Here is a 24681-nt window from a genome sequence, read left to right on the forward strand (position 1 = left end):
GGTGGGGTGGGGGTAATTTCTTTCTGTTTTTAGCGTGTCTCCTAAGTTTTGATCAGATGATAGATGTTTAGGATAAAGAAATTGATGAAGTTTTGGGTGACAGCTTCTTCCAGACAGGATTGGATTTTTGTTTTTGTTCTTTTTTCCAGACAAGTAAATAGAATGTAAGCAGATCATTCTAATCTTGTCGAAGCTCAGTTTTAGACTTATTAAGGTCTTGTTTATGTAACTTTTTCTTTTCTTCTTTTTTTTTTGAGACAGAGTCTCTGTCACCAGGCTGGATTGCAGTGGCACAATCACTGCTCACTGCAAACTCCGCCTCCCAGGTTCAAGGGATTCTCTTGCCTCAGCCTCCCTAGTATAGCTGGGACTACAGGTGCACCGCCATCATGCCCAACTAATTTTTGTACTTTTAGTAAAGACGGGGTTGCACCATGTTGGCCATGATGGTCTCGATCTCTTGACCTTGTGATCTGCCAGCCTCGGCTTCCCAAAGTGCTGGGATTACAGGTGTGAGCCACCGTACCTGGCTGTAACTTCCTGTTATACTCCTCGTGCATCTTCCTTACCACTCTTTGTGGCCCTTCAGTAGTCTTAAAGGAAAAGCCCATGGTTTTCACCAAAGCCTCTCTTCTTAGGAGAGACTTGATTTCTAGTTTTTCTTCCCAATGATGTGTGGTTGCTGGAATCTCTGCTTAGGTATTTAACCTTCCAGCTGCTGTTTTTTTGCTGGGTTTCCTCTTGCCTTAGGAATTGTAGGCAACATTTTGTATACAGATTTTTGTGTACCTTGCCTCTGGTTTCCTCCTCTGTAATTTTGTCCTTCAAGTCTCACTCACTCTGGCAGCCCTGTACTTCAACATTTGTCTCCTCAGATTATTAAGACTGTGACTTCTCCTTGGGTTCTATTCTCCCACATGGCAATTTGGGAAATGTATTGCAGGGAAAAGCTGGTGTGAATGAGGAGCCCCCCCCCCCCGCCTTTTTTTTTTTTAACTTGGGAGAGACAATGTCTTACTCTGTCACCCAGGCTGCAGTGTAGTAGCATCGTCACCGTTCATTGCAGCCTCAACCTCTTGTGCTCAAGATTCTCCTACCTTGTTCCCTGAGCAGCTGGGATTACGGACGCATGCTTTCACACCTTGCTGCATTTTGTATTTTTAGTAGAAGTTGGGTTTCGCCATGTTGCCCAGGGTGGTCTCAAACTCCTGAGCTCTAGCTATCCACCAGCCTCGGCCTCCTAAACTGCTGGGATTATATTAATAGGTGTGAGCCACTATCCTGGCCTAGGAGCTCACTTTTTTTGCTTCTCTTCTTTCAAGGATCATGGCTCTGTGTCAGGTTTAGTCTTTTTTAAGCTACAGTGTCATGGACAGATATGGAAATCCCTACAGTGTATTCTGAATATAGCAACCAGAATGATCCTGTTAAATATATTAGATCATAATTCTCTGTTTAAAACCTTCAGTTCTTTATTTCGTTAACACCAAAAACCTTTAGTTATTTCACCTCCTTTTATTGTCTTTCACCTGAGTGCTTATCCTCCCTGCCACCCTTTACTCCCCATGATATCTGCATAATTAACTCTCTTACTTGAAAATCTTTGTTCAGATGTAACTTTTAAAATTTACTCAAACCACACTATTAAAATTGCCTCCTCCTTTCCCTTCTATATTCTTTTCCTCTGTTTTTCCCCCTATATTACCTCATGATGTAAAAATTTCTAATTTATTATATTTGTTGTTTCTTTTACTTAATAGAATGAAATCCCTATGAGGGCAAGGGTTTTTCTATCATTTTTGTTCACTGCTGTGTCACAAATGCGAATGGAGAACCAGAAGAGAATAGAGCTACAGAATCTGAAGGAGGAGAGACGTTCAAGGTGGAAGAGTAGTGGTCATGTGTATCAAATATCAGCAGAAAGAGCCAAACTTTGTAAAATAATTCAAGAGGTTTATTCTGAGCCAAATATGAGTGACCAGGACCTCCAGAGACCCTGAGAACGTGTGCCCAAGGTGGTTGGGTTACAGCTTGATTTTATATGTTTTAAGGTGACATAAGACATCAGTCAGTACATGTGAGGTATACATTGGTTCAGTTGGGGAAGGTGTGACAGCTTAAAGTGGGGGTGGGGGGCTTACAGGTTACAGGTGGACTTAACTCTTTCAACCAGTTGTCTATCAGAAAATCTTTTAGTTGTTATCTAAAAACCTGGAATCAAGAGAAAAGTGTGGCTCGATTAGGATAAAGGGCTGTAGAGACCAAAGTTCTCAGGAAGTCTCTTAGGTGGCTGCTCTTAGAGACAATAGATGGCAAATGTTTCCCTTTCAGATTTTTAAAAGGTGTTGGATTCTTAGTTAATCTCTTTAGGATGTTAGAGTCTGGAAGTGGAAAGATATATTAATTGAGATTCTTTACAGATACAAATTTTCTTCCATAAAAGGCTGCTTTGCAGGGCTGTTCAAAAATATGGCAAGGAAACCTATTTTGGGATAAAATATTTTGATTGCCTTCATCTGTCATGTGACATTATGCTAGAGTCAGGTTGGAAAGTAAGCCATGTTATATAGGGTTAAATTAAAACCTATCTGATGAGAATTTGTGGTTTTTAGGGTGTGACACCTCAGGCTCCTTAGGAATTTGGGCAAGAGAGAAAAAAGGTCAGAGTTTAGTCCTCACAAGTATAGAGGAATAATCTGAAACTATTTATGAGATTTTAACTTGGATTTTTAAATTAAGAGGTTATTTGTTACCCTGTGTGAGAGGCATTTTAAATTAAGGGTAAATGAGATTACCAAGAGTGGAGGAAGCTTCTATAGGCTTTTTTTCTTTTTAATCTTGTGAACAGTATAGGACAACTATTCATATTAATTTGGTAATTTATGATTCTGACTTTTAGAAAGTTAAGAGATGGGTGAGTAGGTAAAGACACTAGCAATGGAGTTCTTTGTTTCTATTCATTGTTGCATTTATTAAGTGAATGCTTTGTGCCAAAAGTTATACAGAGTTCTGAGTGCTGTCCAAGGGAAGCTTAGACCTTAGGTGAACTGAAAACATTTGTAAGCCTTAATATTGTACACAAAAACATGAAGGCGACTCCCTTTGGCTACATAGCACTAAGAAATGGTAAGTTTGACTCTGTTTCTAGCATTTTTTTCTGCACATCCATTCATGTTTGCAGTGCATCACTCGCATAGTACTGTCTTTTATTGGAGTGGTTCTTTGTGTCTAAAGAGGTACCTGTGTTTTGGAATATTTTGGCAGGGCTCCATAAAGGTCCAACCTTCCCTTCCTTGAATATTTTTATGCATCCTTTTTTGTTCATGTACCTCTGATTGGAAATTGCTATTCCTTATCACTTTTGCAGTCCATCATTCCTGGTTGTAAGTTTTAGGTGTTGCTTTCTATGGTACACAAATTTTGGTGAACATTTTGAGGAAAAGGAAGGTAACTTTGTAGTGTGGGGCTCTCAAATGGTGAAAGGCGTTTCTTTTTCCTTTTTAAAATTTCCAGTCCAGCATAGATGGATAATTCTACAAAATACAACAAAAAATAAATTACTAGAAAAATAAAATGAGCCAGGCGTGGTGGCTCATGCCTGTAATCATAGCACTTTGGGAGGCTGAGATTGGCGGATTCCCTCAGGTCGGGAGTTCGAGACCAGCCTGGCCAACATAATGAAACCCTGTCTCTACTAAAAATACAAAATTAGCCAGGTGTGGTGATGCACGCCTGTAATCCCAGCTACTCAGGAGGCTGGGGCAGGAGAATCACTTGAACCCAGGAGGCAGAGATTGTAGTGAGACGAGATCATGCTACTGTACTCCAGTCTGGGCAACAGAGTGAGACTCTTTCTCAAAAAAACCAAAAAATCATAATAAAAGAAAAATAAAATGAAAATGGCATACAAAATAAAATACAAGCCCCACTTTTTTTTTTTTTTTTTTTTTTTTTTTTTTTTTTTTTTGAGACGGAGTTTCGCTCTTGTTACCCAGGCTGGAGTGCAATGGCGCGATCTCGGCTCACCGCAACCTCCGCCTCCTGGGCTCAGGCAATTCTCCTGCCTCAGCCTCCTAAGTAGCTGGGATTACAGGCACACGCCACCATGCCCAGCTAATTTTTTGCACCTTTAGTAGAGACGGGGTTTCACCATGTTGACCAGGATGGTCTCGATCTCTCGACCTCGTGATCCACCCGCCTCGGCCTCCCAAAGTGCTGGGATTACAGGCTTGAGCCACCGCGCCCGGCCAAGCCCCACTTTTAAAATTAGATTCAGTAAACATAAAATTACACTGTCAAGTTGTTGTGTTAAGTTTGTCAATGTGCTTACTCTGAATTTTGGTACCTATCTCCTCATGGGTTAATAACAAAAATTTGTGAATTGGTAATGATTCTTGGACCAGACTTTCTCAGATCCTGCTTTGAGTAGCACTATACAGACTATGTAGTATACAGTACTACATAGTCTTAATTTTCCCCTTAATTTAGGTTGTCTTTAGAAGGAGTGGAAGGTTTTAATGAGTTATGGATTATAGCTTTATAAAAAAGAGAGGTAGGCCGGGCGTGGTGGCTCACGCTTGTAATCCCAGCACTTTGGGATGTCAAGGCTGGTGGATCACCTGAGGTCAGGAGTTAGGGACCAGGCTGGCTAACATGGTGAAACCCCGTTTCTACTAAAAATACAAAAAATTAGCCAGACGTAGTGGGGCATGCCTGTAATCGGAGCTACTCGGGAGCCAGAGGCAATTGCTTGCATTTGGGAGGCGGAGGTTGCAGTGACTGAGATCGCGCCATTGTACTCCATCTTAGGCAACAAGAGCGAAACTCCATCTCAAAGAAACAAAAGATAATTTACATGATGTAAAAGCCCTAACACTTCCCTAGTTCCCATATATAACTGGGAAACTTGCTTTTCAGTTGTAGTTACTTGTTCATTCTGGGACTAAGATAAGAATGACTTTCACGGTAATAGTAAGATTTACCTTAACCCTTCAGTTATATCTTCTCTGTCCTTTGAAACTTAAAACTGGCATATTTTGAACATGAAAGGAAAAGTTATACCATTTGACACCACAAGATGTCACTTATGTAAAAATAAAGCTGGTATCCTAATACTCAAAGCTAGAAAGCCACAGGTAACTAGGTAAATGAAAACATAGGTAAATTAAAAATGTATATATTTGAAATAGCAATTGGTTTTCAGCAAAGAGTTGAGGAAAATGTTGCTAATTCAGCATTACTTTGACTCAAATATTAATATTTAGTAAAACAGTAGCTAAGATTTATGTGGTAATATGTGTTAACTGGTCATATTTGAATTTATATAATGAAGAAGGTAGATCTAAAAGAACTTAATAAAAGTTAATGTATTTTGAGGGTAAAGTGGGTGATATGGTATTAACTCTCCTAAATCTTTACTATTTTGGTGACAGGCAAAGAGGGATTTGGGAAGAAACATGTAATTTGTGTAAGAATTTTAAATAGCTCCTTATGCCATATGTGGGAAGTTGAATATTACATCAGTTGAAACAGTGCCTAGGATTTTTCTTGTCTCTTCTCTGAAGCCCAAAGTTATTAGTTTCTCTGCCTGTATCCATGCAGTATTTGTTGTTGAAAACTAGCTTTTCTGTTAAACACGAAGAGCAAAATCTTTGGCTTTCATATTGAGATTCTGTTTTCTTGTTTTTACTTCCGGAGAGCAGGTGCTTTTTCTAGGGACTCTGTCAGTTTGGGCTTTAGATGAGCAAACCAGGTTTCCATTAGTTTATGAGTAATACTATGCTTGGAATTAGAGGTTGGGCTGTCCTAAAAATTGACACTCCATTCCTCTTCATTGCTCACTTCCCTCTCTCGATAAAACAGGTGGAGGAGAATAATGGGACACTTCTGGGGAACAGAAAAGGAGAATAGGCAGGAGAAAATTATTTTCTTTTCTGGTGTGTGTGTGTGTCTGATCACATTTCCTTTCTATTTAGTTTCTATCTAATTCTTTTTTTTTTTTTTTTTTCCTTTCCTACCTTCAGTAAGATTTTTTTAAAGGTTTCTTTTGGGGTTTAGTTTTTTCATTATAAAAGTATACATAGTCATTAAGTAAATTGGAAAATATGGCAAAAAGCAGAAGAAAATACACTCACATATGTGGTTCCATTAATTTCTCTCCCTTTTCTGTTACCTGTGAAATGTGAAAGAGCCTGAAAAGTTTTATGCGAGGATTCTAAATTCCTTAAGGTGAACGTTTATAATATGCTTAATAGTTGGATGTTCTCAGAGACAGTTTGGGTATATTACTACCTCTACTGTTGAAATATTTTCAAGCTGTATTTTTAATTAGGAAGAAGTAGGTGTCTTAATTATTTAATTATATTTTGTCTTCACTACTGGTCACCATGCATTTAGTTTTATGAGGTGTTTGGAAAGCAAAGCTAATTTTTTTCATAATGAATTTTATTGCCTTTATTCCTTTTGGAAAAAATGTGCTTAGCTTTTACTTATTTTTTTCTTGCAATGACAGTTTGTAACATTTAATTCTTGTATTAGTTTGCTCGGGCTGCCATAACAAAATGCCACAGTTGGGCAGCTTAATCAACAGAAATTAATTTTTTCGCAATTCTGGAATGTGGGCGTCCAAGATCAAGGTGTTGGTGGGTTTGATTTCTGCTGAGGCCTCTCTCCCCGTTCTGCAGATGGCCACCTTCTTGCTGCAGTTACTTAACATTGCCTGTGATATTATTTCTAGTTCTTATAAAAATGGCATATTTTAAGCTATCTAGTATCAAAATCAAAGTATGGATTTTATTTCTTCTCTTTTGTAATAGGAATGAAGATCTAAAGCAAATGTTGGAGAGCAACAAAGATTCTGCTAAATTGGATGCTATGAAACGGATTGTTGGGGTAGGTAAATACTAGTTTATTTCAATTTTGGAAAAATGGACAAGTAATGATTATATTATATTAAATAATACGTTAAATACCAAGTCTAATATTCTGTTTGCCTTAATATTAAGTTAGAATTTTCTGTCTAGAGGTGTTAAAGGAAAAAGTATTTACTGAAGTGTCAAAAATCAAGAAACTTAGGTTTTAATTTCATCTTTTCTCTGTTTTAATTTCCCTGTATCTAATTTCAAGATATTTCATTCTATGAGAATGAGGTAATTATTTTGAAGACAAAATAAAATGAAATACAAGCCTACTTTGATTTCCTACAAAGAGAGATACTAAAGAATGATTTTTTTTTGTTCTTTCACAGCCTAAATGTTGTGAGCATACTTTCGTATGTTTGTCAAATTCTATTACTACCAATAGAAATACTTTGTTCAGTTTAGAAGGCTAAAACTTCTAATAAATATTATTAAATATAAGAGCATTCACCAGTGTTCAGCTGTAAAGCAAAACATAAACGACTAATAAGTTATGAAGAATCTATTTTCAGAGAATTAAAGATATAGTTCCTTAATTTTTAAAAATTTTTTAATTTTAATTTTTTAAAAATTTTTCCGTGGTTTCTAATTGTATATACCATCTTTAGTAAAATAGTTTTGCAGTTTGTGTTGCATTCTCTATACATACTCATTTGATTTTCCACATTCGCAGAGAAAAAACTTGCTTAATTCCAGTGACTAGCTGATGCTAAGGAGTTTTGCTTTTGTTTCAGTGGAATCAAATTCATAAAACTAATTTTTCTTATTAACATTATCCTTTTTATCACCACCATTGCTGATTTTATTTTCCACTTATTTTTATATAATAAGGTAAAAATAGAATACATTTGCATAATTGCATAAACTACTGTAATAAGGCGATGATGCAACTAAAACAATACCGTTTTCCAGTAGACAGTAACATCATATGAGAACGTCAGATCTCTTTTCCTTTCTTGATATATTAAAGTCTAAATTACTTTTTTTTTTAAGATGGAATTTGCCCAGACTGGTGTGCAGTGGCATGATCTTGGCTCACTGCAACCTCCACCTCCTGGGTTCAAGCAATTCTCCTGCCTCAGCCTCCTGAGTAGCTGGGATTACAGGCATGTGCCACCATGACCAGCTAATTTTGTAGTTTTAGTAGAGATGGGGTTTCTCCATGTTGGTCAGGATGGTCTTGACCTCCTAACCTCAGGCGATCTGCCCACCTTGACCTCCCAAAGTGCTGGGATTACAGATGTGAGCCACCATGCCCAGCCCAAATTACAGTTAAGAAAGTTGGTTAACTCCTCCTCTGTTTAAAATAAAGGTGGTATGACCATTTCATGCCAGTTAGAATGGTAGTCATTAAAAATTCTGGAGACAACAGATGCTAGAGAGGATGTGGAGAAATAAGCATGCTTTTACACTGTTGGTGGGAGTATAAATTAGTTCAACTATTGTGGAAGATAGTGTGGCTACTCCTCAAGGATCTAGAAATAGAAATTGCATTTGACCCAGCAATCCCATAACTGGGTATATACCCAAAGGATTATAAATCGTTCTGTTATAAAGACACATGGAGACCTATGTTCATTGCAGCACTGTTTACAGTAGCAAAAACTTGGAACCAATCCAAATGCCCATCAGTGATAGGCTGGATAAAGAAAATATGGCACATATACACCATGGAATACTATGCAGCCATAAAAAGGATGAGTTCATGTCTTTTGCAGGGACATGAATGACGCTGGAAACCATCATTCTCAGCAAACCGACACAAGAACAGAAAACCAAACATTGCATGTTCTCACTCATAAATGAGTGTTGAACAATGAGAACACAGGGACACATGGAGGGGAACATCACACAGTGGGATCTGTTGGCGGGTGGGAGAAGGCTAGGAGAGGGATAGCAGTGGGTGGGAAGATTGGGGAGGGATAACATTAGGAAAAACGCCTAATGTAGGTAATGGGGGGATGGATGCAGTAAACCACCATGGCATGTGTATACCTGTGTAACAGTCCTGCACAATCTGCACATGTACCCCAGAACTTATAGTATAGTTAAAAAAAAAAAAGGAAAAGCGAGGTGGTATGAAAATCAAATATATTAAAGTCAAGTACTAATCGTATGTGTAGGACATCTATAAGTGATTTGATCCTTGCTTTCATGTTTATGTCATTTGGCAGTATAGGGGCAAGTTTGAGGATTCTGTTGTAAATTTCTGACTTGTTAATGTGATGCTTTATATGTAAGTGTATTTATGCGCAGGCACTTCTTGCTTTGCATGGCTTTTATACATGTGGATTTCAATTACTACAGTTTACTTAAGTAACACCAATCCCCTGACAATATGGTTTTCAAATTTCATTTACCATGGTATATTAATTATATTTGGATAATGTGCAAACTTGACTGCTATTTCTTTATTCTATATGTAACTATATAAATTACAAATATGTATGTATCATGGTCCATGTCACTTCTTTCAAAATCTGTCAGTGATTGGTCACTGTGTGCTTCTCAGTTTATGCACAGACAACAAAGCATGTAGTTGTGTTGCCTCTTTGTCTCCCAGTAAGAAACACGTAAGAAACACATGTGACATTTTACAGAAATGAGTAATTGAAAGAGGCATTTGTCCAACAAAGTGAAAGTACAGCAAAGAAATGCAAAGTGATAACACGAAATGAAAATCAGGTAGAATGTAAATGAAGTTATACAGGAATAACTGTGGAACTGTTGACATTACCAGTTTTTGAGAGACTGAATTTATAGCTGGAGGAACTTGGCAAAGGTGAGATTTTCAACCAACATAAATGATGAAAGTGATTTTGTTGAAGAGAATGAAGCTGTCCCAGAAGAAGTGATTCTGGCAGAAGACCTCACATCAATTAAAGAAACTCTAGGAAATAGTTTGAGAACATTGAAAATACAAAGGGTAAAATGTTCTAAGCTGATCCAAACTTAGAAAGCAGCATGATAATTTACCGAGAAATACAAAAGATGCTTCCTCAGTATCATGAGTTAAACACTGATAAAAAAAAAAAAAACCCCTGTTCAAACTACTTGTGATAAGTTAATTTTCTTTGCTTTTTTTTTTTTTTTTTTTTTTTTTTAGAGACAGGGTCTTGCTCTGTTGTCCAGGCTGGAATACAGTGGTGCAGTCATAACTATCCTTGCAACAGCTTTGAACTCCTGAGCTCAAGTGATTCTCCAGCTCAGCCTCCTGAGTAGCAGGGACTAGAGATATGTACCACTATGCCCAGCTAATTTTTTTATTTTTATTTTTTGGAGAGACAGGGTCTTGCTATATTGCCTAGTCTGGTATAGAACTCTTGGTTTTATGTGATCTTCCCGCCTCAATCTTTCGAAGTGCTGGGATTACAGGTGGGAGCCAATGTGCCTGGCCAAGTTAATTTCCAATTTTTCTAATGTTTTAAGTTAAAAGTGTACTAAATACTGATTTTTACTACTTTTTCATTTTCCTGTAAGTTTATAACTGACAGTAAAAGAGTTATTAATGTTTTGACAGACATTTTAAATAATATTGGGGGATTTCGTGAAATAAATTCCCTTAATGGGATTAAGAGCCAAAGTTTAAAGAAATAAATAAGGTCAGTCCCTAATTTACATGGTAGTGCAGGTCTGTGCCCTGCAGGAATGCAAGCTGAAACCATGAAAAGAAATCTTTTTTTTTTTTTTTGAGACGAAGTTTCGCGCTTGTTACCCAGGCTAGAGTGCAGTGGCGCGATCTCGGCTTACCACAACCTCCGCCTCCTGGGTTCAGGCAATTCTCCTGCCTCAGCCTCCTGAGTAGCTGGGATTACAGACACGCGCCACCATGCCCAGCTAATTTTCTTTATTTTTAGTAGAAATGGGGTTTCACCATGTTGACCAGGATGGTCTCGATCTCTTGACCTCGTGATCCACCCGCCTCGGCCTCCCAAAGTGCTGGGATTACAGGCGTGAGCCACCGCGCCCGGCTGGAAAGAAATCTTAATAAGTCAATTGGAAAAATTACAGTTGACCTAAGATGTTTAAAATTTTTGTCAAAATAAAAAAATTAGCTGGTTGTGGTGGTACATTGTCTTGAGTTAATGACTATAATAAATAGTTGGGTATGAATCTTTCCAGCCTGACTGTTTCTCCCATGTTCTTGCCCTTTCTTCCTTCAATAACAATGCTTTGATTTCTATGTATGCTTCAAAGGATTCAACTTGGGGCTGTTGCTTGCATCTTTTAAAAAATTATTGGGTTGGAAATTTTTTAAAATACCAAGATTTTCCAGCAGTGTTGGTGTGCATCAGGATGAATTCCTGGTTATCAGGCCTGAGGTTTTATTGGTGATGTGATACCTGTAGAACTTCAGTGAGTTTTCTGTCAGTTTTGCTCCAGTATAGTCTCTGGGATACAAAATAAGGGTCAGTTAACTTTCTGTATCTCCATTTATTCTTGGCTGCTGATTCTTAAGACTTACAGTTGGGTCTAAAACCCTTTGAAACCTTTTATTTTTATTTTTGTTACCTGTGAATTAACTAGCAGTTTTCTGTACATTCAGAATTCTGAACTTTTATCTTTATTGCTTTGAAGAATGACCAGTGGAAATTAAAAGTTAAACACAATTTCATCCTTTTTCAAAAAACTGAGTTTGAAAGTTACGTGAATTTTTGGATCTAGATTATTATTAAGTACAGTCTTGCATCACTTACATTCATGCATTGCTTAATGACAGGGATGCTTTCTGAGAAATGCATCCTTAGGCAGTTTGTTGTGTGAACATCATATAGTGTATTTACACAATCCTAGTATACTTACACTAGCTTACTACACACTTAGGCTATATGACATAGTCTATTCCTGGACTATAAGTCTGTACAGCATGTTACTGTACTGAATACTGTAGGCAGTTGTAACACAATGGTAAGTATTTGTGTATGTAAACATCTAAATGTAGAAAGTTACCATAAAGATATAGTACTATAATCTTACCATAAGACTATATATATGTGGTCCCTCCTTGACCAAAACATATGGCACATGACTGTAATTTTAAAATAACATGAATAACATACAAAATTCAGTGTAACATACCACATTAACAGAAGGAAAGGGAAAAATCCCTCACAATCATCTCAATTTATGCAGAGAAAGATTTGACAAAATTTAATACACTTTAATGATAAAAGTGCTCAACAAACTAGGAATAGAAGGAAACTACCTCAGCCTATCGAAGAGCAGGTGTGGAAAACCCAAAACTAGGATTATACTCAGTAGTGAAAGACTGAAATCTTTTACTCCAAAATAGAAACAAGGATGCTTGCTTTTACCACTTCTATGCAACACAGTACCGGAAATGTTAGCCAGAACAATCATTCAAGAAAAAGAAATAAAAGGCATCCAAATGGAAAAGGAAAGAGTAAAATTATTTTTATTCACATTATCTTATATGTAGAGAATCCTAAAGATTCCTCAAAAAACTGTTACAACCAATACAGAAATTTACCAAAGTTGCAGGATAGAAAATAAACACACCAAATGATTTGCATTTCTATACATTAACAATAAACAATTTGAAAATAAAATTAAACACATATTCATTTATAATAGCATCAAAAAGAATAAAATATTCAGGAATAAGCTTAACCAAGGAGATGAGAGACTTGTACACTGAAGTGTTACTGAGAAAAATTAAAGAAGACACAAACAAATGGAAAGACAGATCTATGTTTCTGGGTTGGAAGACTAATACTGTCAAGATGTCAAAATGATCTGTATATTCAGTGCAATTCCTATCAAAATTCCAATGATGTGTTTGGCAAAAATAGAAAAAAAATTATCCTAAAATTTACATAGAATCTCACGAGTCCCCGAATAGCAAAACAACCTTGAAAAAGTACAAAATTGGCTGGGCACAGCGGCTCACACTTGTAATTCCAGCACTTTGGGAAGCTGGGGCAGGAGGATCATTTGAGACCAGCCTAGACAACATGGCAAGACCTTGTCTCTACAAAAGTAATAGTAAAAAAATTACTGCCTGTGCCTGTGGTCCCTAGTTGCTTGGGAGGCCAAGGTTGTATTATCACTTGAAGTGAGCCTTGTTCATGCCACTGCACTTCAGTCTGGGCAATAGAGCAAGACCCTGTCTCAAAAGCCCATCTCAAAAAAAAAACAAAAAACAAAAAACAAAATAGAACGTCTTATACTTCCTGATTTCAAAATCTATAAAAAAGCTACAGTAATCAAGACATTGTGGTACTGGAATAAAGACAGATAACATACAGACCAATGGAACACAAGAGAGAACTCAGAAGTAAACCCTGACATAAGTCATCAAATGATTTTTGATAATGGTGCAAGACCAATCAATTGGGAAAGGAATCTTTTCAACAAATAGCGTTGGGGAAACTGGATTACCTCTATGTAAGAAAATGGTGTTGGATTTCTTTCTATTTCACACCATAGATAAAAGTAAATCAAAATGGATCAAAGACCTAAATATAAGAACAAAAATTATAAAACTCTTAGAAGAAAGCATAGAGAAAAAGCTTTATGACATTGGATTTGGCACAGGATTCTTAGATACAACACCAAAACATGAGCAGTTAAAAAAAATTATTTGGATTTTATCAAAATTAAAACTTGTATGCATCATAGGACACCATCAACAGTGAAAAGGCAACCCATAGAATACAAGAAAATATTTGCGAATCATATATCTCATAAAAGATTGATATCCAGAATATATAAAGAACTCCCACAACTTAACCATTAAAAACCAACCAAATGACTAGGTGCGGTGGTTCACACCTGTTATCTCGGCACTTTGGGAGGCAAAGGTGGGTGGATTACTTGAGGTCGGGAATTTGAGAATTTAAGACCACTGTGGCCAATACAGTGGTCTCTACTACAAATACGAAAATTAGCCAGGTATGGTGGCGGGCGCCTGTAATCTCAGCTACTTGGGAGGCTGAGGCAGGAGAATTGCTTGAACCCAAGAGGCAGAGGTTGCAGTGAGCTGAGATCACACCACTGCACTCCAGCCTGGGTGGCAGAGCGAGACTGCATCTCAAAACACAACTACAACAGCAACAACAAAAACTGACCAAATGAAAAAATGGGTAAAAGACTGGAATAGATATTTCTCCAGAGAAGATATATAGATGGCCAAAATTAACAGAGAAAGATGCCCAGCATCACTAATTATTAGGAAAATGGAAATCAAAACCATAGTAAGATCATTTTACACCATTAGGATGGTTATTATCAAGAAAACAAAATTGTAAGTGTTGGTGAGGATGGAGAAAGAGGAACTCTTGTGCATTGCTGGTGGGAGTATAAAATGGTACAGTTACTGTGGAAAACAGTATGGGTGGTTCCTCAAAAAATTAAAAATGGAATTATCACATAATCTAACAGTTCTTTTGGGTATATACAGACAACAATTGAAAGGAGGTATTTGAACTGATATTTCTACATCAGTGTTCATAGTAGCATTATTTGTAGTAGCCAATAGGTAGAAACAACCTGTGTGCTCATTAGTGGATGAACAGATCAATGAATGTGGTACATAAGTGCAATAGAATGTTTTTCAGCTTTAAGAAGGAATGGATTTCTGATGCATGCTACAACATGGATGAACCTTAAGTCATTATACTGTGTCTAGTAAGCCAGACACAAAAAAATAAATATTGTATGATTTCACTTTTATTAGTTACCTAGAATAATCATATTCATAGAGACAAAATGTGGAATGGTGGTTGCTAGCAGTTGTGGGGAAAGTGGGAAATTGGGAGCTTATTTTTCAAAAATCATTTTGGACATTTATTTAGATGTTATGAACCCTATTAAAAATAGTTCTGTAGGCATGAACTCTGTCTTACTCATTTATGTTTGCTTTTACTTTTTTTCCCCTCCTCATTCTTTATTTTTTATTTTTATGTTTTGAGTTGGAGTCTCACTCTGTCGCCCAGGCTGGAGTGCAGTGGTGTGATCTCAGCTCACTGCAACCACTGCTTTCCTGGTTCAAGTGATTCTCCTTTCTCAGCCTCCCAAGTAGCTGGAATTATAGGCATGTGCCATCATGCCCAGCTAATTTTTGTATTTTTAGTAGAGATAGGGTTTACCATGCTGGTCTTGAACTCCTGTCTTCGAGAGAGCTGCCCTCCTCGGCCTCACAAAGTGATGGAATTACAGGTGTGAACCACCGCGCCCAGCCCCTCCTCATTCTTTAGATTTTTGGTTTATTTTCAGGCGGCAGAGGTATTTCATTCAGGAAGATAATGTAGGTGGCATTCTTTCAAAGTCCTTTCCTGTAGGAACAGGTTTCCATTCTTTTTCCATGTGAAAATAGATTATTTAAGAATAGTATTATTGGGTTGCAGTTTTTCCTTTTCCTTAAATTTTTGGAGTTTTTATTCTTGATTTCCTCTGACTTTAGCTATATGGAGCAGAAATGTGATGCGATGCCAATGAGGTTGCTTTTTTAAAAAACAATTTTTTATTTCTTGTATTATTAATTTTTTTTTGAGATGGAGTCTTGCTCTGTTGCCCAGGCTGGAGTGCAGTGGTACGGTTTCAGCTCACTGTAACCTCTGCCTCCCGGGTTCAAGTGAGTCTCCTGCCTCAGCCTCCCAAGTAGCTGAGCTTACAGGTGCCCACTGCCACGCTCAGCTAATTTTTTTGTAATTTTAGTAGAGGTGGGGTTTCATCATGCTGGCCAGGCTGGTCTTGAACTCCTGGCCTTCAGTAATCCATCTGCCTTGGCCTTCCAAAGTGCTGGGATTACAGGCATGAGCCACTGCACCCAGCCATATATTTAAAAAAAAAATTTTGTGGGTATGTAATAGGTGTATATTTTGGGGGTACATGAGATGTTTTGATAGAGGTGTGCATGTGAAATAAGCACATCATGGGGAATGAGGTATCCATCCCCTTAAACATATATCCTTTGAGTTACAAACAATTCAATTACACCCTTTAAGCTATTTTAAAATGTGAAATTAATATTGATTGTCATCACTCTATTTTGCTGTCTAATAGAAGGTCTTACTCATTCATTCTGTTATGTTTGTACCCATTAACCACTCCTCCTCCCCTGTAGCCCTCACTTCCCTTCTCAGCCTCTGGTAATCATCCTACTCTCTATGTCCATAAGTTCAATTGTTTTGATTTTTAGATCCCACAAATAAGTGAGAACATGAGATGTTTGTCTTTCTGCCTGGTTTACTTCACTTAACGTAATCGTCAGTTCCACCCATGTCGTTGCAAATGACTGGATCCCATTCTTTTTAATGACTGAATGCTACTCCGTTGTGTATTTGCCCTAGATTTTCTTTATCCATTTGTCTGTTGGTAGATATTTAGGTTGCTTCCAAATCTTAGCTATTGTAAATAGTGCTGCAGCAAGCATAGGAGTGCAGATGTCTCTTTGCTATACTGATTTCCTTTGTTTTGGGTTGTACACAGCACTGGGATTGCTGGATCATATGGTAGCTCAATTAGCTTTTTTTGAGGAGACTCTATAAACTCTTTCCCGTAGTAGTTGTACTAATTTACATTCCTACCAACAGTGTACAGGGGTTCCCTTTTCTCCACATCCTTGCCAGCATTTGTTATTGCCTGTCTCTTGGATACAAGCCATTTTAACTGGAGCGAGATGATATCTCATTATAGTTTAGATTTGCATTTCTCTGATGATAGTAATGTTCAACATCTTTTCATATGCCTGCTTGCCATTTGCATGTCTTCTTTTGAGAATTGTCTTTTCAAATCTTTTGCCCACTTTTTATCATCTGATCAAATCTTTTGCCCATTTTTAGATTGTTAGACTTTTTCCTGTAGAATTGATTGAGCTCCTTGTATAGTCTGGTTTTAAATCTCTTGTGAGATGGGTTTTGTGAGTTTGCAAATGTTTTCTTCCATTCTATGGGTTCTCTCTTCACTTTGTTGATTGTGTCCTTTGTTGTGCAGAAGGTTTTTAACTTGATGTGATCCCATTTGTCCATTTGTGCTTTGGTTACCTGTGCTTGTTGGGTATTACTCAAGAAATCTTTGCCCAGACCAATGTCCTGGAGATTTTCCCCTGTGCTTCCTTGTAGTAGTTTCATAGTTTGAGGTCTTAGATTTAAGTCTTTAATCCATGTTTATTTTATTTATGGTGAGAGATAGGGGTCTAGTTTTGTTTTTCTGCATATGGATATCCAGTTTTCCTAGCACCATTTATTGAAGAGACTGTCTTTTCCTCAGTGTATGTTCTTGGCACCTTTCTCAGTTCTCTGTAGGTATGTGGATTTGTTTCTGTGTTCTTTATTTTGTTCCATTGGTCTGTGTGTCTGTTTTTATGCCAGTACATGCTATTTGGTTACTATAGCTTTGCAATATAATTCGAAGTCAGGTAATGCGATTCCTCCAGTTTTGTTCTTTTTGCTTAGTATAGCTTTGGCTATTCTGGGTCTTTTGTGGTTCCATATAAATTTTAGGATTTTTTTCAATTTCTGTGAAGGATGTCATTGGTATTTTGATAGGCATTGCATTGAATCTGTGGATTGTTTTGGGTAGAGTAGGGACATTTTAACAATAATGAGTCTTCCAAGCCATGAACATAAAATATTTTTCCATTTTTTTGGTGTCCTTTTCAATTTCTTTCATCAGTCTTTTATAGTTTTCACTATATAGATAGTTCACTTCTTTGGTTAATTTCTGGGTATTTAATTTTGTGTGTTACTATTGTAAATGGGGTTACTTTTTAAATTTCTTTTTCACATTGTTCATTGTTGTCATCTAGAAATGCTCCTGATTTTGGTATGTTGATTTTGTATCCTGCAACTTTACTGAATTTGTCAGTTCTAATAGTTTTGTGGTAGAGTCTTTAGGTTTTTCCCAGTATAAGATCATATCATCTGCAAACGAGGATAATTTAATTTCTTTCTTTCCAATTGGATGCCCTTTGTATTTTTCTCTTGTTTAATTACTCTAGCTAGGAATTCCAGTACTATGTTGAATAATAGTGATGACAGTGGGCATCCTTGTCATGTTCCAGAGCACATAGGAAAGACTTTCAGTTTTTCCTCATTCTGTGTGATACTAGTTGTGGTTTTGTCATACATGCCTTTCATTATGTTGAGGTGTGTTCCTTCTATTCCCAGTTTTTTGATAGTTTTTTTTTTTTTTTTTTTTTTTTTTGAGACGGAGTTTCGCTCTTGTTACCCAGGCTGGAGTGCAATGGCACGATCTCGGCTCACCGCAACCTCCGCCTCCTGGGTTCAGGCAATTCTCCTGCCTCAGCCTCCCGAGTAGCTGGGATTATAGGCACACGCCACCATGCCCAGCTAATTTTTTGTATTTTTAGTAGAGACGGGGTTTCACCATGTTGACCAGGTTGGTCTCGATCTCTCGACCTTGTGATCCACCCGCCTCGGCCTCCCAAAGTGCTGGGATTACAAGCTTGAGCCACCGCGCCCGGCCCTTTTTGATAGTTTTTATCATGAAAGGATGTTTGCTTTTATCACATGCTTTAGCATCAATTGAAATGATCACGTGGTTTTTATCCTTCGTTTTGTTGATATGATGTATATACCATATTGACTGATTTGTGTATGTTGAACATCCTTGCATCCCAGAGATAAATCCCATTTGGTCGTGATGAATGATCTTTCTGATGTATTGTTGAATTCATTTTTCTGGCATTTTGTTGATGATTTTTGCATCAATATTCATTAGAGATACTGGTGTGTCATTTTCTTTTTTCTTGATGTGTCTTTCTCTGGTTTTGATATCAGGGTAATATTGGCCTCGTAGAATGAATTTGGAAGTATTCTCTCCTCTGTTTTTCAGACTAGTTTGAGTAGGATTGATAGTAATTCTTCTTTAAATGTTTGATAGAATTCAACAGTTAAGCTGTCAGGTTCTGGGCTTTTCTTTAGTGGGAGACTTTTTATTACAGCTTTGATCTTGTAATTTGATATTGGTTTGTTCAGGTTTTAGATTTCTTCCCAGTTCAATCTTTATAGATTGTATGTATTTAAGAATTTCTTCTAGATTTTCCAATTTATTGGAATATATAGTTGCTCATAGTAACCACTAATTATCGTTTGAATTTCTGTAGCATCAGTTGTAATATATCCTTTTTCATTTCTGATTTCATTTATTTGGGTTTTCTTTTTTTTTTTTCTTAGTCTGGCTAATGACATCAATTTTGTTTAACTTTTCAAAAAAAAACCATTTTGTTTCATTGAGCTTTTGTATTTTTTCATTTCAAATTCATTTGTTTCTTCTCTGATCTCTATTATTTCTTACTACTAATTTTGTGTTTGTTCACTCTTGCTTTTCTAGTTCAAGATGCAGCATTAGATTGTTCTTTAAAGTTTTTCGTCTTTTTTTGACATTAGCATTATAGCTATGAAGTTGCCTCTTAGATTTTTCAATTTCTTTCTTAATTATTTCATTGACCCACTGGTTATTCAGGAGCATGTTGTTTAATTTCCATGTATTTGTATAGTTTCCAAAATTTCTTTTGTTATTAATTTCTAGTTTTACTCTATTTTGGTCAGAGAAGATGTGTATTATTTCATTTTTTTGACGTTTTAGGACTTGTTTTGTAACCTAACATATGGTCCTTTCTTGAGAAAGATTCATGTGTTGATGAAAAGGTTGTATATTTTGCAGCTCTTGGATGAAATATTCTGTAAATATCTATTAGATTCAGTTTTGTCTGTAGTGCACATTAAGTTTGATATTTGATTTTCTGTCTGGAAGATCTGTGTAATGCTGAAAGTGGGGTGTTGAAGTCTCTGGCTGTTATTGCATTCAGGCCTAGCTCTCTCTTTAGTGCTAATAATATTTGCTTTATATATCTGGGTGCTTCAGTGTTGGGTGAATATATATTTAAAATAGTTATATCCTCTTGCTGAATTGACTCTTTTATCATATAGTGACCTTCTTTGTAGCTTCTTGTAGTTTTTGTCTTGAAATCTATTTTGTCTGGTATAAGTATAGCAACTTCTACTCTCTTCTTTCTGTTGGGATGGAATGTCTTTTTCAATACCTTTATTTCAGTTGATATATGTCTTTATGGGTAAAGTGTATTTTTTTGTGAGGAACACATGAATGGGTTTTGTTTTTTCATCCATTCATCCACTCTGTTTTTCTAATTGGGGAGTTTAGTCCATTTACATTAAATATTGTTGATAAGTAAGGACTTACTCCTGCTATTCTGTTACTTGTTTTCTATTTATTTTATAGTTTTCTCTTCTTTCTTTCCTTCTTGTCTTCTTATAGTGAAGGCATTTTCTCTGGTAATACGATTCAGTTTTTTGTTTTTTACTTTTTGTGTATATATTGTATATTTTTTGGTTTGAGGTTGCTGTGAGGCTTGCAAATACTATCCTATAATCCATTATTTTATCCTGTCAGCAACAGGATAAAATAATGCTATCTGCATAAACAAACAAACAAAAAGAAAGCTAATAAAAACTCTATGCCTTAACTTTGTCTCCTCAGTATTTTTTTTTTTTGTTTCTATCTTATTGTACTATGTCTTGAAAAGCTGTTGTAGTTACTGTTTTTTATTGGTTCATCATTTAGTTTTTCTACTTAGAATAAGACTAGTTTAGCCAGGCGCGGTGGCTCAAGCCTGTAATCCCAGCACTTTGGGAGGCCAAGGCGGGTGGATCACGAGGTCAAGAGATCGAGACCATCCTGGTCAACATGGTGAAACCCTGTCTCTACTAAAAATACAAAAATTAGCTGGGCATGGTGGCATGTGCCTGTAATCCCAGCTACTCAGGAGGCTGAGGCAGGAGAATTGCCTGAGCCCAGGAGGCAGAGGTTGCGGTGGGCCGAGATCGTGCCATTGCACTCCAGCCTGGGTAACAAGAGCGAAACTCCGTCTCAAAAAAAAAAAAAAAAAAAAAAAAAGAATAAGAATAGTTTATACATCACAGTTACACTTTCATAATATTCTGTGTTTTTCTGTGTACTTACTATTACCAATAAGTTTTGTACCTTCAGGTGATTGTTTATTGCTCATTAATGTCCTTTTTTTTCTGATTGAAGTACTCCCTTTAGCATTTCTTATAGGACAGGCCTGGCATTGAGGAAATCCCTCAGCTTTTGTTGGGGGAATTTTATTTCTTCTTCCTGTTTGAAGGATATTTTCACTGGATATACTATTCTGAGGTAAAACTTATTTTCCTTTACCACTTCTAAATATGTCATGCCACTCTCTGCCAACCTGTAAGGTTTCCACTGAAAAAAAAAAAAATAAAGGTTTCCACTGGAAAGTCTGCTGCTACACATATTAGAGCTCCATTATATGTGTTTCTGTTCTCTTGCTGCTTTTAGGATCCTTTCTTTATCCTTCACCTTTGGGAATTTGATTATTAAATGTCTTGAGGTAGTCTTCTTTAGGTTAAATCTGCTTGAACCCCTTTTTGTACTTGAATATTGATCTCTTTCTTTAGGTTTTGGAAGTTCTCTGATATTATCTCTTTAAATAAACTTTCTACGCCCATCTATTTCTCTACCTTTTCTTTAAGGCCAATAACTCTTAGATTTGCCTTTTTGAGGCTGTTTTCTAGATCTTAATAGACATGCTTCATTCTTTTTTATTCTTATTTTTTTTTTGTCTCCTCTGACTGTGTAGTTTCAAAGAGCCTGTCTTCAAGTTCATGAATTCTTCTGCTTGATTAATTCTGCTAATAAGAGACTCTGATGCATTCTTCAGTATATCAACTGCATTTTTCAACTCTAGAATTTCTGCTTGATTCTTTTTAACTGTTTCAATCTCTTTGTTAAATTTATCTGATAAAATTCTCAATTCCTTTTCTGGGTTACCTTGAATTTCTTTGAGTTTTCTGAAGACAGCTATTTTGAATTATCTGTCTGAAAGGTTACATATTTCTCTGTTTTTCCAGAATTGGTGCTTTATTTAGTTTGATTGGTGAGATAATATTTTTCTGGATGGTCTTGATGCTTTGTAAATGTTCATCAGTTTCTGGGAATTGGAGAATTAGGTATTTATTGCTGTCATCACAACCTGGGCTTGTTTTTGCTTATCTTTCTCGGGAAGCTTTCTAGTATATAAAGGGACTTGGGCCCCAAGCCCAATAATGCTGTGGTTTTTATTTTTGCAGACTCTTAGAGGTGGATGCTAGTAGTAGATGTTCTTTGGTGTCTGGGCATTGAAGAGTTAGGTATTTATTGTAGTCATCATTGCCTTGGCATGTTTTTAGCCATCCTTCTTCGGAAGTCTTTACAGATATTTGAAAGAACTTGGGTGTTGTGATCTAAGCTATATTTGCTTTAGGGGTCACCCCAAGCCCAGTAACACTATGGTTCTTGCAGACTCATAGAGATACTGCCTTGATGGTCTTAGAACAGATCTAGGAGAATTCTCTGGATTACCAGGCAGAAACATTTATTCTCTTTCCTTACTTTCTTCCAAACGTACAGAGTCTCTTCTCTGTTTTGAGCCAGATAAAGCTGAGGGTGGTGACACAAGCACCCCCGTGGCCACCAGTACTATGACTGTACTGGGTCAGACCTGAAGCCAGCACAGCACTGGGCCTTGCACAAGGCCTGCTGTAACCACTTCTTGGCTATTGCCATGTTTGTTCAAGGCCCTGAGGTTCTACAGTCAGCAGATAGCAAAGCCAACCAGGCCTGTGTCCTTCCCTTAAGGGCAGCAAGGTCCTCTAGTCCCTGCACGGGTCAAGAAGTGCTGCCTGGGAGCCCTGGGACTCAGGGACTAGAGTCAGAATCCTTAGAAGTCTACCTAGTGTTCTGTTGTATTGCAGCCAAGCTGGCACTCAAACCACAAGATGCAGTCCTTCCCACTCTTCCCTCCCCTTTCCAAAAGCAGAGGAGCCACAACCTGTAGCCACCACCACCCCAGGCCACAAAAAGTACTGCCAGAGTACCCCCACAGTCTCTTAAGGTTCAAAGTCTCTTAAGTCTTTGGGCCTTAAGGGACTTCGGAGGGTACTCTGGCAGTATGTTGCATGAATGCTGCCTGGTCTGGGACCCACCCTCTGGCCTAGCACATGTCCAGAAATGCTGTCCAAGAACCAAGTCCTGGAATCGAGGATGCTAAGAGTACACTTGATGCTCTCCCCTGCTGTTGCTATGCTGGTACTGAGGGTGCAAGACAAAGCCCCCTTTGCTTTCCCTCTACTGTTCTCAAGCAGAAGGAGTTTTGCTCCATAGTCACCACAGCTGGGAATGTGCTGTATCTCACCTGAAGCCAACAAGTCTCAGCAGTTCACCCAAGGCTCTCAGTGTAGTACCTGGATATTGCTGCTGGTTATTCAGCGCTCCAGGGCTCCTTAGTTAGCAGATGATGAATGCTGCCAAGCCTCAGCCCTTACCTTCAGGGCAGCAAGTTTCCTTCTGGACAAGGGTGTGTCTAGAAATGTCATCTGGGAGTTAGGTCCTGGAATGAGGGCCTCATGACTCTGACTGGTACCCTATCCTGCTGTGGCTGAACTGGTATCCAAGATGCAAGACAAAGTCTTCCTCACTTCTCCCTCTCCTCTCCTCAAGTGGAAGGGAGCGGTCTCTTGGGGCCGCCAGGTGTGCAACCTGGGTATAGGAGAGAGGTAATGCCAGTACTCCCTTGGCTGCCCAGGTGTTGTCTCCGTATGTTGTGTGCCCCCTCTGTCCACTGTCTCTAGGCCTAGTTCAGCCGTAGGACTCACTGAAGAGTTGCAGTCCTTATGGCCTGGACTGCCTTTGAAGTTTACTTGGAGACACAGAATACTGTAAGCCCTTGGTGGTGAGGTTTCCCAGGGACTCAGGTTTGGACCTCTGGGATTCCTTTCTGGCTAGGGCTGGTTTAAATGCCCCCCTTGTGGGCGGGCATCAGCTGAGTTTGGTCTGGTTTTCCTTTCTGCTCTAACAGGACAGCACTGAGTTCAATGCCTCACAGTTGCGGTGTTCTCCCTCCCGCAAAGCCCAGAGATACCATCCATACCACGCACCACTCCTGGAACGGGCCTCACGACTCAGAGGGAAAGGGTGCCATTGGTGATTTAGAACTGTTTCTTTTGATCTCTTCACTGCCTCTTTCAAACCAAGTCCTGTGAATGCTCACCTGATTTTTGGTTCTTATGAAGGCTTTTTTTTTTCTGTGTAGATAGTTGTTAACTTGGTCCTTGTTGGGAGTATGGTTGGTGGAGCTTTCCACTCCACTGTCTTGCTCTGCCTCCGAGATTGCTTTTCTCTTTCTCTTTTAGAGAATCTGTTTTAACTGTCTGGATATGTAAATGTTTTCAATATTTTGAGGAAAAAGAAAATTTATTCAAGATGTAGTCTGTTTGTTTTTTCCTTACTAATTTGTTACGGGGCTAATGAACCCTTGGGTTCTAAAATTTTAAATCTGTTTAACTTAGCGAATGTTTGTCTGCTATTTATTTTCTCCTTTTCCTGTCAGTGTGGCAGTTCTCTCTTGGCTTTCCTATTATATGTATATTATATTTCTTGGATCTTTCCTCTGTGTCTACCTCTGCCTTCTTCCCTGTCAGATTGACCTCTCTAACCTTCTCTGTCATTTTTAGGATATATTTTTTTAGCAGTCATTGTAAATCAGTTTAGAATTTTTGACACTATCCTTTCTTCTCTCATTATATCTTAAAATTTGGTAATGATATTGTTGGGGTTCAGGGGTTTAGGGGAGCCCTGAGCCCTCAGTTCCCCTAAGAGGGCGTTTCTCCAGATTCCTGGTCTATCAATCCCCCAAGGAGGGGAGAGAAGACCACAGCGTAGTGCAGTAAATGCCGAC

At 37.8% G+C, this 24681-nt stretch overlaps 1 protein-coding gene across 7 annotated transcripts in view; it reads left to right on the top strand.

The window, feature by feature from the left end:
• AP3B1 (adaptor related protein complex 3 subunit beta 1) overlaps nt 1–24681 on the top strand; it is a 279241-nt gene that overhangs the window by 21914 nt on the left and 232646 nt on the right. For all 7 annotated transcript variants that reach the window (XM_074384448.1, XM_074384437.1, XM_003920819.2 and 4 more), the window contains exon 2: nt 6816–6891. In XM_074384448.1, coding sequence (XP_074240549.1) covers nt 6816–6891 — 76 coding nt within the window. The remainder of the gene's footprint in view (nt 1–6815; nt 6892–24681) is intronic.

This window comes from Saimiri boliviensis, chromosome 1, assembly GCF_048565385.1.
Source record: "Saimiri boliviensis isolate mSaiBol1 chromosome 1, mSaiBol1.pri, whole genome shotgun sequence".
Taxonomy (NCBI): Eukaryota; Metazoa; Chordata; class Mammalia; order Primates; family Cebidae; genus Saimiri; species Saimiri boliviensis.